General features: G+C 38.7%; 1 protein-coding gene across 3 annotated transcripts in view; it reads left to right on the top strand.

The window, feature by feature from the left end:
- The window catches only part of COL14A1 (collagen type XIV alpha 1 chain), a 174,031-nt gene that overhangs the window by 72,810 nt on the left and 84,043 nt on the right, over window positions 1-17,178 (top strand). For all 3 annotated transcript variants that reach the window (XM_084864968.1, XM_084864967.1, XM_084864969.1), the window contains exons 20-23: window positions 3,605-3,734; window positions 6,015-6,137; window positions 6,967-7,116; window positions 10,013-10,129. In XM_084864968.1, coding sequence (XP_084721094.1) covers window positions 3,605-3,734; window positions 6,015-6,137; window positions 6,967-7,116; window positions 10,013-10,129 — 520 coding nt within the window. The remainder of the gene's footprint in view (window positions 1-3,604; window positions 3,735-6,014; window positions 6,138-6,966; window positions 7,117-10,012; window positions 10,130-17,178) is intronic.

The raw sequence follows: 17,178 nt of genomic DNA, 5'->3' as shown, positions 1-17,178 counted from the left end.
ACCCTTAGTTAAAATGAAAAATATTGATAAATTTGGTATTTATTCTTTACTGTGCAGGAATGTTTTCACTATACTACAATAGTACAGAAGAGATTATTCTAGAATTCTTTGAATATCAAGCACCTTAGTGAATTCTAATCAAATTGGGATTCTGCACAGGCATATCGTCTGGGACCTAACTGAGGATTAACTGGGGATTTATATCTCAGTGTTTTATGAATTGTTACTGCTATGTAAATGTAATGTATTGTTATTGGAGACAGAAAGTAGTTCATTTAAATTTAATTTATAAAACTAAGGTGGGACAGACAGTTGCAATTCTATATCAAAACCCAAGGTCGCCAAAGAAATATCTTAGAATAATGACACTTGGCAGGGAATGGCAGATGGCTAAAATATATTACAAAAGTGGTGAAGGAAATGTGTGTGGATTGAGAAATGCCTCCTACTATCTTTCTAAAATGTCCTTAACTATAAAAGCTGGTTAAATTTACTTCAGGAAATAACAAGATAGAATATTGATGTTGGAGGACAGTGTACATATAGAAGTCAAACAAACCAAAGTCAAGCTTTAGTATATATAGTATGTCCCCCAAAATGTATACATTCTTTGAATAATTATTAATTCCAATGGGTTAACTGAAGAGAAGGAAACATCAATTGAGCTATCAGCTGTTACGTGTGTATTCATTTTTTGGGGGACACCCTGTATATATAAACAAAGGGAATTACTTTGGCAGTGGAGGTGACATATTTAGTAGTATACATTTCCTAAGCATAATAAAATCTACCAAATTTTTCCAATAAAAAGCTTTTGAACTCTTAGAAAGTAAAGGTACCTGTCAAATGTTTCATAAGGATTGACTTTCACCTCTGCTCTGAGGTCTGGAAAAGTGGCAATGACATGGCCCTGAATTTTGTTGTCAGAGAGGTCTTACACTATATATATATATATATATATATATATATATATATTGATTTCAGAGTGCAAAGGAGTGGAAGAGAGAGATAGAAACATCAATGATGAGAAACATTGATTGGCTGTCTCTTGCATGCACCCTACTGGGCATTGAGTCTGCAAGCCAATCATATGCCCTGACTGAAAATCAAGCCTTGACCTCCTGGTTCATAGGTCAACACTCAACCACTGAGCTACACTGGCTTGGCTCACACATCTTTGTTTGTGAAAAGTTAATCAGGATTCCAGACTTTTCTGGGAGTCAAAATCCATAACCATTACCTAAATTCTGACTTGTAAGAAATATTGTGGAACAGGGAGACTCAGAGTGTGGCTCAGTTTCCTACAAGATAAATTCAGAGATGAAAATGAAGCTTTAGAAACATGTATAGCAATTTGACATCGCTGAAACATCCAAGAACATGGCCATTTATCCAGCAATTTTATTTTATTATATTTCATAAAAATCTTGATCTTCAATGGTTTGGAATTAAAACATTAGCACCAGCACTACCTAATCCATCACCACAGAGAGCATGAGAACCACTGGCCAGAAAGAGAGCGTTATAATAGGGAAGCACAGTGAGATGTAGGGAATCCTTTTTCTACTGAGGGAACCGCTTCCTGGAAGGAATCAGGCTGCTCTGAAGAGCTTTGGGCAATAATGGAGCCAGATGTGAAGTTGCATTTGTGACAAAAATTAAAAACATGAAGTTTGCTGGTTAGATTTGCATCTCACTCAACCATGAGCATCTTTAATAGAATTGTTTTATAAACAAAACCAGCATCTGCTATGATCTCCAGCATCTGTTTTTGGTAGGAGCCCATCTTTACCTTGCTTTGTGAAAATAAGCAGAGGCCAAGGCGGAAGGAACTTTGCATACCCCAGAGGAGATTGACATGAATATCATTAGGGTTAAAAGGTTCCAGCAGCTCAGAGTAGGGGGCAGTAGTTCAAGGCTCAGACCACATATCCAGGATTTCAGTCTGGCTCCTTTACTCAATAGCTGAGTGGGCCTCAGTTTCCCCACCTGTAAAATGAGTGTAATGGTAATACTTATCTGAAAGGGTTGTTGAGCTGAAGATGAAGTGAATAACTATATTAGACTACTTAGGGTAGCACCTGGCACATAATAATTGATGAGGGAATGATGGCTATTATTATAAACTCCAACAACTACTCGCTGGCAAGCTAGATGCATCCTCCAAAATGGCCCCAACTGCTTTTCAGTATTGACAGTTAAAATGTGATTAGCTCCTAGGGCGTGTGTTTGTCAGTTTGAGAGAAGACCTTACTTAAGGACCATCAACATGGGTGGTTTGCTAAACAAACCTCTTGGCATGAAAGCCCAGGCTCTGTGGTCCGGAGGATTCTCTTTAAGAGAAACACCCTAGAGGAAGCTACATTGATGGGGTAATAATACAAGTCAGGGCAACCACAATTTTTCATTTACATTGTCTTAATGCCAGAGTTATTTACCTCCTAGAATTAAGCAAAGCTCCTGTTAAAAACCCTCCCTCCCAGGACCACCTCATACAACCCTGTATATTTCAATATTCCTTTCCTATGAGGGGCAAAATCATTCTCATCCCCTATAAAATCGTCTAATTCAGATTTCCTTTTTTCATATATATGTAAGCCATTGGTTTTAGAGCTGAGTAATATCTTAGCAACAGCCACTCCTGGGTTCAACTGGAGGCTTTCTAGGGCTTATTCCATGATTTATAGGTTCCTTCTCTCATCCAGAAGTAGACAGCACAGCCCTTTGCCTACTGGCATCTGCATAGAAAAGCATCTCCAGCTGTCCAGGTCTTATGACGGCCTTAAACGAGTTTGGATCAATTCTTATATTCCAGGATTTTTCCAGCCGTGATTAAGTTCCTTAAATTGCCCAAGATGTGTCAGCATCTCACTGCTGGAGTGCAAGCAGAAACGTTTGTGGTTTTTGCATTGAGAACACGTGGCTTTTCTGGTCCACGTGTCTACTAGAGATGCCAGAATCTGTACTGCTAAGCCCCATGGTACGGTGCAGCAATGCTTATGTGGTGTCGATCCCCGGCTGCATTTCATTTTTTACAGCCGTTGAGACCGAGTGATGATGATTTCAGAATGATGAAAATGTCTCCTTTCAGCAACATTTTTTTTAGTGTTAATGGTCAATATGTTTTGATCTGGAAAACTTGGATAAAATGTGTGGCTCTGTTGTTCTTGGCTGGCATCCATTCTTTTCCAAAATGCTAAGATTAGATTATCTCTGGAAGAGCAGAGAATAGAAGGCTGCATTTCTGGAGGATACTTAAGTAAAATCAGACAGGACAGGATGAACTCTCCAAAGCTATGAACGCCTGTTTTCCAAATAGATGATGATTGTCTCTTCCGGATACTTTACAAATGCTGAAAATATGTTGAAAGAAGACCATTCCTCAGGGCTGAAGAGTTCCACCTTTAAACTGTCTGCACCAGAGATTATAAACTAAGGGTTACTGCAAGGGGAGTTTCAGAGAGAAATGCTTTTGCATGAATGCTTTTTTCCTCATCACTCTCTAAACACATCTCACTTCTAATCATTTGGAAGTGCCTGCAGGCCGGCTCCATTAGGCCAATGGGAGCAGAGGTCTTACCCAGCCCTTTGCTTTTCTGTGCAGGTCATGGTGCCTGGAAGCCAGAACAACCTCCTTCTGAAGCCTCTGCTTTCTGATACCGAATACAAGGTCACGGTGACTCCCATCTATGATGACGGAGAAGGTGTCAGCGTTTCTGCCCCTGGAAAAACCTGTGAGTGAAGCTTTCTCCCTGTGGATACTAACTGACTAATTCATCAGAAATGCTCCTCCCGGTAATTCACCCCAAAAAACAAAGTGCTTTGATGAAAAGAGCAAAAGAATTTGGAGACAGACAATTTGGGTTTGAATTCTGTCTTCACACATTCAAGCTCTGTGACTTTGAGCAAGTTGCTTAACTGCTCTGGGCTTCATTTTTCTTGTCTGTAAAAGCTAAGACTTAAAAACAACTACATCTTATTCCTTCAGCATCCAATTCATCACTACCTCTGTTGATTCTCTAAAATGCTTCCTATATGCCTGTCCACTTTATCTTCCTCTAACTGTTCCCCCTAATCCAAGCCACAATCCCCAGGCCCTATGCAATCTTTCTGCTTCTATACTTGGATCCTTTGTTCTCCTCACAACAGCCTGAAGGGCTTTTCAAAATGTAAATCATCTCCTCCTGCCTTTGTTTGAAGCCTTTTAATGGTTTTCCATTGTACTCAGAATAAAATCCCACATTCTTCCCAAGGTCCTGCAAGGCCATTAATGATCTGCACACGGATCTTTTTAATCTCACCTCCTAACAGTTGCCTCAGCCATACCTCCTTTTATGCTCTTCATTGGACATTTGAATCTTGTTCCTGCCATAGGACCTATGCACTCACTAGTCCTCCCATATGGAATATCCTTTCCCAGATGTTTGCATTTCTGGCTTTTTCTTGTCATCTTGATGTCATCTGCATGTGGTCTCCTCAGACTTTTCTGACCTTCCATGTGAAGTAGCTCCCGCTGTCTAGGATATCATCCTGCTTTATTTGCTTTTGTTTTGCTCATGCCATGGCACTGCATGATCTGCTGGCTGACATTTTCTTATTTATGTCTCTATTTATTCACTGACTATCTCCCATCCCTAGAAGATATAGCATCATGACAGCCCAGGACCTCATCACTGCATGCCAAACTCCTACAACGCAGAGTCCTCACAAAGTACTTGTTTTGGGTGAATTGGCTGTGATGATCAAGTGAGGTGCATGCATGAAAACCCTTGGTCAAAGCCCTAAAGTCTTAATTGTCTTCATGACTGTGTGCTGATCTTCACTTGTGTGAAGACTGCCCCAGAACCTAGTGGCTTCAAATAGCAATCATTTTGTTATATTATATGATTTTGTGGGTGAGGAAATTAGACCAGGCTTGCTGGGAAATCCTTCCATTTCACATAGTATTGATTATATATAATCAATTATATAATATTATGTATATAATCAATAGTATCCACCTGGTAGTCGAGTTAGTGTGGAGTGTTTGAGACAAGTTTATCCACATGATTGGCATCTCAATGAGGATGCCTGGAAGTCTGGACTTAGCAGAGTCCCTTTGTTTCCATATAGTCTGAGAGCCTTTCCATGTGGTCTTTCCAACATGCTAGCTGTTCTTAGATGGTGACTAAGGACTATATATAAGAGCATTGGTTCCAATAGGCAGAAAGTTAAGGTCTATGAATGACACTAGTACAGCATCACTTCTGCTGTAGTCTACAAGCCAAGGTAGTCATAGAACCCACCCAGATTCAAAGAGAGGGTAATAGCCTCCACCACTCAATGGGAGGAGAGTAAAAAAAAATAAAAGTGCCCATCTTTAAGTTTATTCTATATTTATTATAGGCTACATTGACTTGCACATGTGTGATACATATAAAACTCTCACTGGCGTGAATTGCATGTGTGTGTTTCTATCTGTCATTATTGATCATGAATTTGGTTGACACTTTTATTATAGAAAAAGGGGGAATAGAGATATTAAAATATTTCTTCTAATTAATATCATTTTAATGTGCACGAATTCATGCACCAGGCTACTAGTAAGAAGATAAAAGCAAAAAAAAAAAAAAAAAAAATCATCAGGATCTTACCATCATTACTATCGTGAGATCGTCCTTGATACTCCTCAACAAACATACTTGGAACAGAGTGGCATGTATATAGAAATTTTAATAAACACTATTCAGTTCAATTTTACTTAAAATTAACTGAAGAAGAAACCAAAGTGATATTGAATGAACTATTGATCTTCAAATAAAAGCATTTCATCATAAGCACAATTATTTTCTATATACGTAATATTCAAAACAGATGTAGACTCTCAAAGGTTTCTCACCATGTGTTTTAGTGTGTTTTCACCTGTAAATATTTTTAACACTGTGGGAAGATATCTCAGATTTTGTTAACAATACTGTAGATTGTAAAGATGGAAACCACATGAAATACTGTTTTTCCTTTTCTTTCCTGCTCAGTGCCACCATCTGGTCCCCAAAACTTACAAGTCTCAGAAGAGTGGTACAACCGGTTGCGTATTACGTGGGATCCCCCATCTTCCCCTGTAAAGGGCTATAGAATTGTCTACAAACCTGTTAGTGGTAAGTATTCTTTAAAATCATATATTGTTAGCATGATTGGGCAGATGAAATGTCTTTTAAGATTAGTTATTTTTGTTTTGACAAAATATTTCTATTTTGGCTTTAAGAAGTGGGAAGAGTCTTTCCCGCTGGTATAGCTAAACAATTGAGCATTGACCCAGAAACCAAGAGGCCACTGGTTCGATTCCTGGTCAGGGCACAAGCGTGGGTTGTGGGCTTGATCTTCTGGGTGGCAGGGGAGGGGGCATGCAAGAAGTAACTGATTGATGATGTTTCTGTCTCAACAATATTTCTATTTCTCTATCCATCTCCCTTCCTCTCTCTCTTAAAAATCAGTAAAAACATATATGAAAAAAGTGGGAAGAGTCTCTTATCTTTCTTGAAAATAAAAAGGCATTTTTAGAATAGTTAGTGTTAGGGTAGAAATCATCAGAATGATGAAGCTATCACTTTACCTAAGACATGACTGGGTGTCTGGGAAGGGGCCATTGAGGATAACTTCTTCACTCAGGCAAGTGTCCCAGAGTCTGTGGCCACACAGTAGCTCCACTGTGAAGGCCTCACAGTATGGCAGATGGAGGAGTGTGAGGTGGGCCAGCTTCTTTGAGTGAGCACAAAGGAAAGTGCTGTATTTAAGAAAAGGAGAGATCCCTGGGAAAGCCTAAGAATGGTAGTCAGGTGTGCCCGTCTTAGAGCTGGATGCGGCTGGATTCAAACCCCAGTGCTGCTGGGTAATCCTGGGCAACTGGGAAACCGTGACTAAGTACAGTTCACTTCAGGAGTGTTTTCATGTTCTGTTGTAACTGAAGTATGCTCTTGCTTCTTTCAGTTGCTGGCCCAACCCTGGAAACGTTCGTGGGACCGAACATTAACACCATTCTCATCACAAACCTCCTCAGCGGAATGGACTACAATGTGAAGATATTTGCCTCCCAGGCCTCTGGCTTCAGCGACGCCCTGACAGGCGTGGTGAAAACACGTAAGGCCCATGCCCTGTTGTCTCAGCCCCATGTGTGGTTTGGCCGCTCTGTTTGCACTGTAACTCAACTCCTCCTTCAACTTGGCGGCTGATTTTTCTTATTCTCAGCGTAGCCCTTTTGGGATGGTGTTTCGTGGAAAGAAAGGTGTGTTCCTAACTCGGGCTGTAGTTCAGAGCCCCGGCTGGCAGGCGGACTGTCAGAGCCTGGCGTTCAACTGGACTGGATGGTGGTGGATAGGGTTTCCTTCTGGAAAGTCTTTGTTGGCATTGTTCAAATTAGGTGAAATTTTCCAAGTAGCATGTAGCATGATACAGCCAAGCCAGTTAAAGTTGAGCCAGGGGGAAAGATTGCCCTTTCTCAAAACTTTCACCGCTCCCTTCCTTACACACATACACACACACAGACAGACAGACAGACAGACACACACACACACACACACACACACACACACACACTATGCTTTAAAAATATATGCACCAGTCTTCTTCTCTACCTTTTGAGGGCTTTCATGCTGTCCCACCATCTGGGACTTCTCATTGGCATATGTGACTACCAGACACCCGGGGCATAACGCAGTGTTTCCAAACTCCAGCCGTTTGTTCTGTATTTCTGATGTTTGGTGTACTTCCCCACCATCTGTTTAATATATTTCTTTAAGTCGATGTACAGTTTTTTTTTTCCTTACATACTTTCCAAAACCCACATAACTACTCTAAACAGAAGACCAGTATTTGTAATGCACATTAAAGATAATAGAGCAAAGTCCAACATAAAAATGGTTTGGCTACAGGTTAATGAAATTCACCCTGAGTGCATGGCCCCACCCTAGAGAGTGGCAGGCATGGTGTGATCAAAAGTCTGAGCCTTGAATCTGCTACTTGTTAGCTATGGCCTTGAGCAAATTACTTAGCCTCTCCGAGCCCAAGTTTCCCCCATGCTATAATGGAGATCATAATAACCACATCCAGGCTGATTGTGAAGATTAAACAGATAGCATGTTAAAAGTGTCTACCATATGGCAAGTGCTCAGTTAACAACTGCCATTACTGTTGTAGTAGTAATTGTGCTTTATGCCCTTGGCTCCTACCTCATGCTCATCTCTAATCAATTAAACGGATACATGGAACTGTGCAAGAATGGGGTATATATTTTACCAGATCCCAAACCCCCTATTTTTGGCCACCTAGAGGCAACTCTTATTTGGGGGTATCTTCAAATGTTACAGGCTAGATGCAGAGTCAGTTTAACCTCAAAAGAAATAGTCTCTGTCTTCAACAGATCTGGCAAGACTTTGGTCTGTGGTCCTGATATTGTACTTGGCTGTTCAAGTGCTATTCTTCTGGGCACTGCCTTATCCTCCAAGGCATTTCCTGTTGTGTTGTTCTAGCAACCCTACAGTCCTTCCTCACAAATGCCTTAAAAGCCCCTGTGCATTTTCCCAACCTCTACCTCCTCTCTCCTCTAGTTTATCTCCAGTTCCTTTCTAGATTACCCTCTCTGTCGGTGCCGTTTTTCTGTCTCTAGGATTCTTTCATCCATGTCTCTTCTCCTTACTCTGTTTTGTTTATTTCTATCTACCCAAAGTGGAACTTTGTCTGCTTTCCTCTTCCTTCTGTTCCATCTTCTCTCCTTTAATAAATAGGTTGGGTAGTCCAAATAGATATAAAAAGACTGAGAGCATTAAATTATTTTATATTCTATCATCAAAGTAAAAATGAGAGCAGCTTATTATATGTTTTCTCCCAAGAAAAATAAAACTCCATACAATGGCAACTAAATTAATTTCAGTTGTTTCTTAAATTTAGTGTGGTTATAGGAATCATTATTGATTTAGACAAGATCATCTTTACCGCCGAAGCCGGTTTGGCTCAGTGGTAGAGCGTCGGTCTGTGGACTGGAGGGTCCCGGGTTCAATTCCGGTCAAGGGCATGTACATTGGTTGCAGGCACACCCTCGGTGGGGGGTGTGCAAGAGGCAGCCGGTCGATGTTTCTCTCTCATCGACACTTCTAGCTCTCTATCTCTCTCCCTTTCTCTCTGTAAAAAATCAATAATAATAATAATAAAAGATCATCTTTACCAATTTTAAAAATAATTTTGAGTTTTTAAAAAATTTTTTATTAGGTAGCTAAGAGTGAGGAAGAAATATGAAAAAATGAGATGGATGAGCATCAGAGGTCATTAGAGAACGCAAACATTATTAATTTTTTGCTTTTTCTTCTTGGATTAAATGATAAACGTCGTATGCTTACTTTTCTGTTGTCTTAGAGAAACAATAGTTTTACTGCTTCCCAAAATAACTTTTTGGTGAATCATTTTTAACATCACAATCTTCTAAGATAAATAGGAATCTGTGTTAAACCTTTTATTTTTAAATTTTCAAGAATTTGCTCATTCTTTTTCAATCATGCTTTGAAGGCCAGTCCATGTGAAACTGCTCTCCCTTGAGTAAGACTTCCATTTTGTCCACTTTGCTCTTCCCTGTTATTTAAACCATCACTGTCTTTCACTGGTTGATAAGTACATATTGTGTTTAATTTTTATTATACAGGTAATATGTATCAATGTTTGAACATTTAGAAAACAACTAAAGAGGGAAGATTAAAAGTCACCCATAATTTCAGCAGCCATTGCACCTAGTCTTTTTCCTCTGAGTATTTCCTTTCTTGTTTACAATTATGGCAGACTAAAAGATACACAATGCTTTACAACTGCTTTTTCATGTCATAAAAGTTATTTTTTAGTGAAAAATGTATTGCGAGTTGATGGGTTTCTTCCTACCTCTCACTGAAGAACTTTGGATTCGAATTTTATCATGTTAAAGTTCACTGTGTACTTGGGGACATTTGTGGCATTGTCTGCAGTGTGCTGTAGCTCTGTTTCTATTTTCTTACAGTGTTCTTGGGTGTGACCAATCTTCAAGCAGACCAGATTCAAATGACCAGCTTGTGTGCTCAGTGGCAGGTGCACCGTCATGCTACTGCCTACAGGATAGTTATAGAATCTGTCCAGGGTAAGTACAATTCATCTCATCTGTTTTTGTCAAGGATTGAGGACTTAGCTCTGTGCAAGTCACTACGGACAATATGCACATAAAATTAGGGCTCTCATTGAGGAGGCAGTATTATGTTAGGGATCATGCAGGATATGGAGTCAAAGTGGCTGGTGAAGCCAATTATTGAGCCTCTCCAACCTCCACTTTCTCGTCTGTTAATGGTGTGACCATAGTGCTGATGTGCTGGCATCCTGTGAGGAGTAAGCTGAGATAAAACTTTCAACAGTGCTTTGCACATATTAAGCACCTGAGAAAAGTGAGCTGTTTTTGGTAATAGGAACCCAATAATCAGGATTAACATACATTAAAATTAGTGCTATTATTGTGGTAGTTACTCAGTGGGGACCCAAGTTTGACTTGAATATTTTTCTTAGTGATTTTTATTTTTATTTTTGGGGTAATTGGTGAGCAATAGACTCTCATTCAGGAGATGGTATTCTATATTTGTGCTGTTCAGGGCAGCTTCTCTAGCATTACACTTCTCAACTACATCTACAATTTTAGATTTGTTTCGAAGTTGAAACACTAAAAATGTCTGTTTATGTTCATTAAAATGTCAAGAAAAACAACAAAAGACTGATTCCCCAAAAGTGAGTTTTTGTTAATTTTCTTTCTACATTATTATTAGCATAGGTAATATTCAGAAAATAAGGTGAAATAATGAAAATTACCTTAATCAGATTTGTATTATCAGTAGAAAAGACATGTTATGTTGGAGAAACTATAGGAGATACTATGATTTTTAAAAAATCTTTTTAACTAATAAAATTGTTAATTAAAAAAATTTCTGGACAAATGATAATGGTTTCTCCATTTTAAAAAAGAAAGAGCTAATTTTGGGGGTCTGGTTAAGAATGGATTTAATAGCCATTATATTCCTGGCTATAACTACATTTAAAATGCAGAAATCCCACTTTTGATCCAGTCCTGAAAGTAGAAAGCACAGTTTGTGAGCACAGAGTTCTGACAGCATTTGGCACGATGCTGAGAATATGAGAATAGAGTAAGAGCACCACGAGAGGATGCTGAGAATATGAGAATAGAGTAAGAGCACCACTACCCACCCAACCAAGGCATTGTCTCAAAATTAGCAGTTGAATTAAAACCACTAATCCCTTGATTCTCTGTGTGTGAGCCTGTAGAAATTCCTTTAGCCTGATACGGGCTAAACATAAGTAAGTGGCTTTAATCCCGAATGAACATTGAATAAGGGAAAGACAGGACCAGTCACAACGATTCTGTGGTTGTATTTAATATGATTACTGGGATGCGTAAGCAGGAGTAGATGAAAGATATGCAACTCTTTGTGAAACAACTATAAAATCTTGAGTTATGTTTCATATATCTTTAAGCAACCAGCTAAGTCACACTTTAATATTGAAGGGCTGATGTTTATTGGCATTTGTTAAGCTTTAAAAAACACTAAGTATAGCCGGGACCGGTTTGGCTCAGTGGATAGAGCGTTGGCCTGCGGACTGAAAGGTCCCGGGTTCGATTCTGGGCAAGGGCATGTACCTTGGTTGCGGGCACATCCCCAGTGGGGGATGTGCAAGAGGCAGCTGATTGATGATTCTCTCTCATCGATGTTTCTAACTCTCTATCCCTCTCTCTTCCTCTCTGTGAAAAATCAATAAAATATATTTAAAAAAAAACACACACACACAAAAAAAACACTAAGTATAACAATCACACTCCCAAATTACCTTCTCATGCTTTTATCTTTTTATAACATTCAAGAAGTTGACATGAAGGGACATAGGCTCCTGTGGATATATTTATTATCTTTCATAAAAATTATAATTATGTATATTTACATAAAATTATGTGAAAACTGGCTTATTAGTAGAATTAGTGAATTCCATAAGTACTCTTAACTAAGTGCTTTTAATTTAGCCTGTTTGCAAAATAAGTTGGGATTCTTATCAGAGAGTATGATTGATGTGGCCGGTGACATTGATCTGGTAATCCACAAGCTCTTTCTGAAGCCAGGATCTTTACTAGCAAAAAAAATATGAGTCCACATTTCCTTCTTATCTTCAAATTAACTTGTACTCCTTCAGTATAATTATCAGGCTGCTGGAAGCCTCTTTAACAGAGACTCAATAGTTTCAAACAAGAATGAACAAAAGTATTTATTTTTCATCAACATTTATAGCTGAGAGATTTATGAGCCTACTTAGCCCACATATCATTTGTCCAGTTTTCTAGCTGAATATCATTAACCTACAGGACATCAACAGACTCCAAACAATATCCTCAAAAAGGAGTGTTGGGTGTGGGGAGTGAATGTGGAGATAGCAGTGAGGAATATGTTTAAATATTTTAATTTATACAATTTAGGTCAAGGAATAGTCTTTCTACTTTGGAGTGGGGGACAAATTAGATTGGGTTTCTTTCTTTTTTATCTTTGACCTTTTTCACCCATTTCTTCCACCCTTCACCCATTGTGTCTGGAAGCCACTAATCTGTTCTCTGTCTCTATGAGCTTGTTTTAGGTTGGGTTTCTTTATCTCACAGAGAAATGCGATCATCATCCTGACCACTGCATTGAAGGACTTGTGGTCAGGTGTGCATTCTTTCTTGGGCTGATGAGTCCCTGCTGTTTTAATTTTGTAATAGCTCCCATTGGCTTACATATATTGCCTTTGTATTTTAACTTTAGTGTTTGTACCACAGAGGAAATAGAGAGAAATGTGACCTAATTCTTCCATGTGTTGGAGAAACACTTTATCCCAGGCTGACCTATTTCTAAATACCTCTGGCAAATTCCTACTGTTTGACAAGTAACTTTTTCCAGGTTCTTTCTTTTAAAAAAACTACACATGTACACACACACACACACACACACACACACACACTAATACACACACACTAACATACACATTAACACACACACACACATTCCCTATGATTTGGACATGTGCACTCATATTTTGGGATGAAATCAGTGGAGAGCTCTGTTCTAACCATAATTGCTGGTCAGCTTTCATCTTTGGGCTTCAGTTTCTCTAAAATTACTCCTTTTGAGGTTTTTACCTGAAATACCTACACATTTCCAAGGTTTTTGTGAGCAAAGGTAGCAAGGCTGTATCATTCAGATTTGTTTGTAAATGGCGAAAGTGCAGATAAAAGAGACTTAAGCAAAAGGATCCATTTCTTGGCTAATACACTGCCAAGGTCAATAGTATCTGGTTTCAGGCACTTCTGGATCTAGGTGTTCAAACAATGTTATTGAGATTAAATCTTGCTTCATCCTTCTGCTCTCCTCTCCAGTGCCTTCATTATCAACCAGATTCTGTGAGTTGGCCCCACTCAGATCCAGAATTACATCCTATCAGCTTCTAGCTTAACAGTTTCGTTTCAGAGAGAGAGAGAGAGAGAGAGAGAGAAAGAGAGAGAAAGGGAGCTTCTCTTTATCAATAACTAACAAAAGTTCAGGAACTGAGCCATATTGGCTGTTTTTGTCAGATGCCCCTAAATCCATCATTGAATTCAAGGTCATGAAATAAATTGGTTGGATCTAGTTGACTTACACCCCCCCTCCTTTGTTTTTTTTGTTTTTTTGTGTTTTTTTTTTGAGGGAGAGTGGGGTTGTTTTTCTGTCCTTTCCAAATTATAAAGACCAACAGTGGGGAAGAATGGATTCAAAGAAAGAGGGATTAGCCGAGACCGGTTTGGCTCAATGGATAGCGCGTCGGCTTGGGGACTGAAGGGTCCTGGGTTCGATTCCAGTCAAGGGCATATACCTTAGTTGTGGGCATATCCCCAGTAGGGGGTGTGCAAGAGGCAGCTGATCGATGACTCTCTCTCATCGATGTTTCTAACTCTCTATCTCTCTCCCTTCTTCTCTGTACAAAATCAATAAAATATATTTTTTTAAAAAAAGAACATGTGAAAATCAAAGATGTCCTCTACCCATGTAAATATTGTTATATTTTACATAGCCAAGACACACCCCCAAAAAGACGATTACCAGAAGGATAAGGTCCTTTCAGGAGAGACTGAAATAAAAATCTGCTTTTGAGTCAGTCCTTCACTTGCCAAATTAAATCATAGGCTTTTGGTTAATAGTAGGATAGATCACAGACAGAGGCATTTGGTCTTGGGTAAATCAGAACCCTTAGAGCCTCCTTTAGTTCTGTGGATGCCCTGGATTTTTGTCTCTCTCCAGCTGTTTTGAGTTTGACTTTGTATCTGAGATTCAGCATAACATTTTCCTTCAAGTTCATGTATTTACACATGACATGGGCCCAAATACTACATTCCCTTTCTCATCTCCATCACTCAGTGAATTTCTTTTCTGTCTATTAAAAAAAGTTTCAAAGGATGTTCAATTTGTCTTCGATGTATTGCTGTTGAAATGTCAATTTTCTCTTTTTAACAAAAAGAGAGAATTGCAGCATTATGGAGAGCTACCTTACAAAAAGGGTGGGTAGGGTCATGAAACACAACCTACTCTCAAGATTAAACTTTTTTTCTATAAATTTTATTTTATTGTTGACAGTGTTATAGATGTCTCCCATTTTCTCCCTTTTAGCCCTGCCCTATCCCACTTCCATCCCCAACCCCCAGGCCTTCTCCATACTATTGTCTGTGTCCATGGGTTATGCCATAAATGTTCTTTGGTCAATCTCTGTCCCCTTTCCCTTTAACCCCCCTTCCTTCACTAAGATCTGTTTTTCTGTCTCATTCATTTATATCTCTGGACCTATTTTGTTCACCAGTTTATTTTGTTCTTTATCACTTATAAGTGAGATTATGTGATATTTGGCTTTCTCTAACTGGCTTAATTCGCTTAGTGTAATAGTCTCCAGGTCCACCAATGCTGTCTCAAAGGGTAAGAGATCCTTCTTTTTTACTTCTGCCTAGTATTCCATTTTATCCTCTCATCTATTGATGGGCACTTGGCTGTTTCCAGATGAAGATTAAACTCTATATATATATATATATATATATATATATATATATATATATATAATTAATTAATTTTTTACAGAGAGGAAGGGAGAGGGATAGAGAGTTAGAAACGTCAGTGAGAGAGAAGCATCAATCAGCTGCCTCTTGCGCATCCTCCACTGGGGATGTGCCCACAACCAAGGTACATGTCCTTGACCAGAATTGAACCTGGGACCCTTCAGTCTGAAGGCTGGATGCTCTATCCATTGAACCAAACCGGCTAGAGCAAGATTAAACTTTTTGAAGCTGTAACATTATGATGGGGCATCAGGGTATTTGAGACACATGGGAAACTGGAGCATGTACTAGTATATCATAAAGTCCCAGCAGAGTATGCTGGATCCTGCATATTCTTTAATTGGGGAATCTAAGTAACTATTCTTAGGATATTTTGGTGAGTCAAATTGTGGCATCATTATCAACATGACAACAACTCAGAGCATGTTTCACAAGAATGAATGCACAAAGACAGAATTTTTTCTCCCTGTTCCAAAAAATAAATCAACTCCCTGCTTTTGGCATATGGAGTTGAGGAAATTAGTCATCATTTGATCAGTTTAAATGTTTCCCTTTAGGGCAAAGCCATTAGACATGAATCACACATGCCAAAAGCAACATGGATACACCCCCATTCATGTAACCCCTCTTTGTTAGTATTGGGAATCAAACCATACTGTTTCCCATTAATTTTACAGTGACTGTTCCAGTTTTCCAAAGATTTGTAGATTTTTTTTTTTTTTGAGCAGTAAAACCCATTTATATTCTTATTGTCAAGGGTCTGTAAAGTGCATGGGTTTCCACAAGAAATAGAGGAGATGACAGAAAAGCACATTTCTAGAATTGATTCCAGGAGAGTCCCTGGAAACTTTAATGGCGATAGATGGATATGATTCATGCATAGGATTTAGGAAATGTTTGCATTACAGGTGGCTCACAGTAGCTTGCAAGAGGCTCAAAAGTCGTGGTTAAGGATTAGAAAAGAGCAGCTTTAGAGGGGTGCTGAGCCAGACTGAACTTGGACACCAGGAAAGCAGAGCACAGGGTTACCACCATTTCCTTGCTATCAAATTCCTTTCATAGCAGTACATAACCTCACAAACCCCTCAATAATGTTTTCATTTCGTCATTTTGCAAAACACGTGATAAAGAAACTATTGAAGTAGACCTTAATTCATTCTGAACAAATGTATTACTAAAGATTATATTTTAAAGTTCACTTTGATACTCTTTAATATTCACAGTTATAAAAATAAATTTTAAATTTCACTGAACAAATGGCTTTAGTTTATATTTTTCAAAATCAGGATTTGTCCATTGACAGAAATTTAAATAATACATGTTATGTTTGTTCTGACAAATGTATATTGTAATATATATATATATGTTTCCCCCCCCCCCCCCCGTATGTTAAAATATACATTGACATTTAACAGGTATTATACTTTCAAAGTAGGAAAAAAATATTTAACATTTTTGTATTTTACACCTAAAAAGGCAACTGGTGTGTTGTGTTTTTTTTCTTCTAATTTCTTTATATTTAATAAGCTGCAGATAACATTTTGAAGGAGCATTTTTAACCACTAAATAATATGTGTGATGTTAGTTAATGTCCTATGAGTAGTTACTGAGATCCCCAACCAGAGAGCAGGCAAGACCTAGGACACTCTGCTGGGAGATTATGATATAGATATTTCCATTCCCCAAATGTCTCAAATATATTTTTTAACATTGATTTTTGAAGTTCTAGAAATAAAGTTATGTAAGGCTTTGGCTAAATGGATACTACTTAAGGATCGGATGAAAATCATTCTAGGAGGAAATTTGCATAATTGTTCTAGAGGGAAAATCACATAAATGGAAATTTGTGTGATATAGTGATTATTTAAAAAAAACAAAAAAACACAAACCCACACAATTATATGATACTAGAGGCCCGATGCACAAAATCTGAGCACGGGTAGGGTCCCTAGGCCTGGCTGGCTATCAGGGCTGATCAGGTTCCTTGACTCCCCACCTCCTGCCTCCCTGCCTCCTGTTTCCCTGCCTCCTTT

This window comes from Pipistrellus hanaki, assembly GCF_964339955.1.
Source record: "Pipistrellus hanaki genome assembly, chromosome: 17".
Lineage (NCBI taxonomy): Eukaryota > Metazoa > Chordata > Mammalia > Chiroptera > Vespertilionidae > Pipistrellus > Pipistrellus hanaki.
The sequence above is the reverse complement of the archived record's forward strand: the minus strand, read 5'-3'. Positions and strand labels throughout refer to the sequence as shown.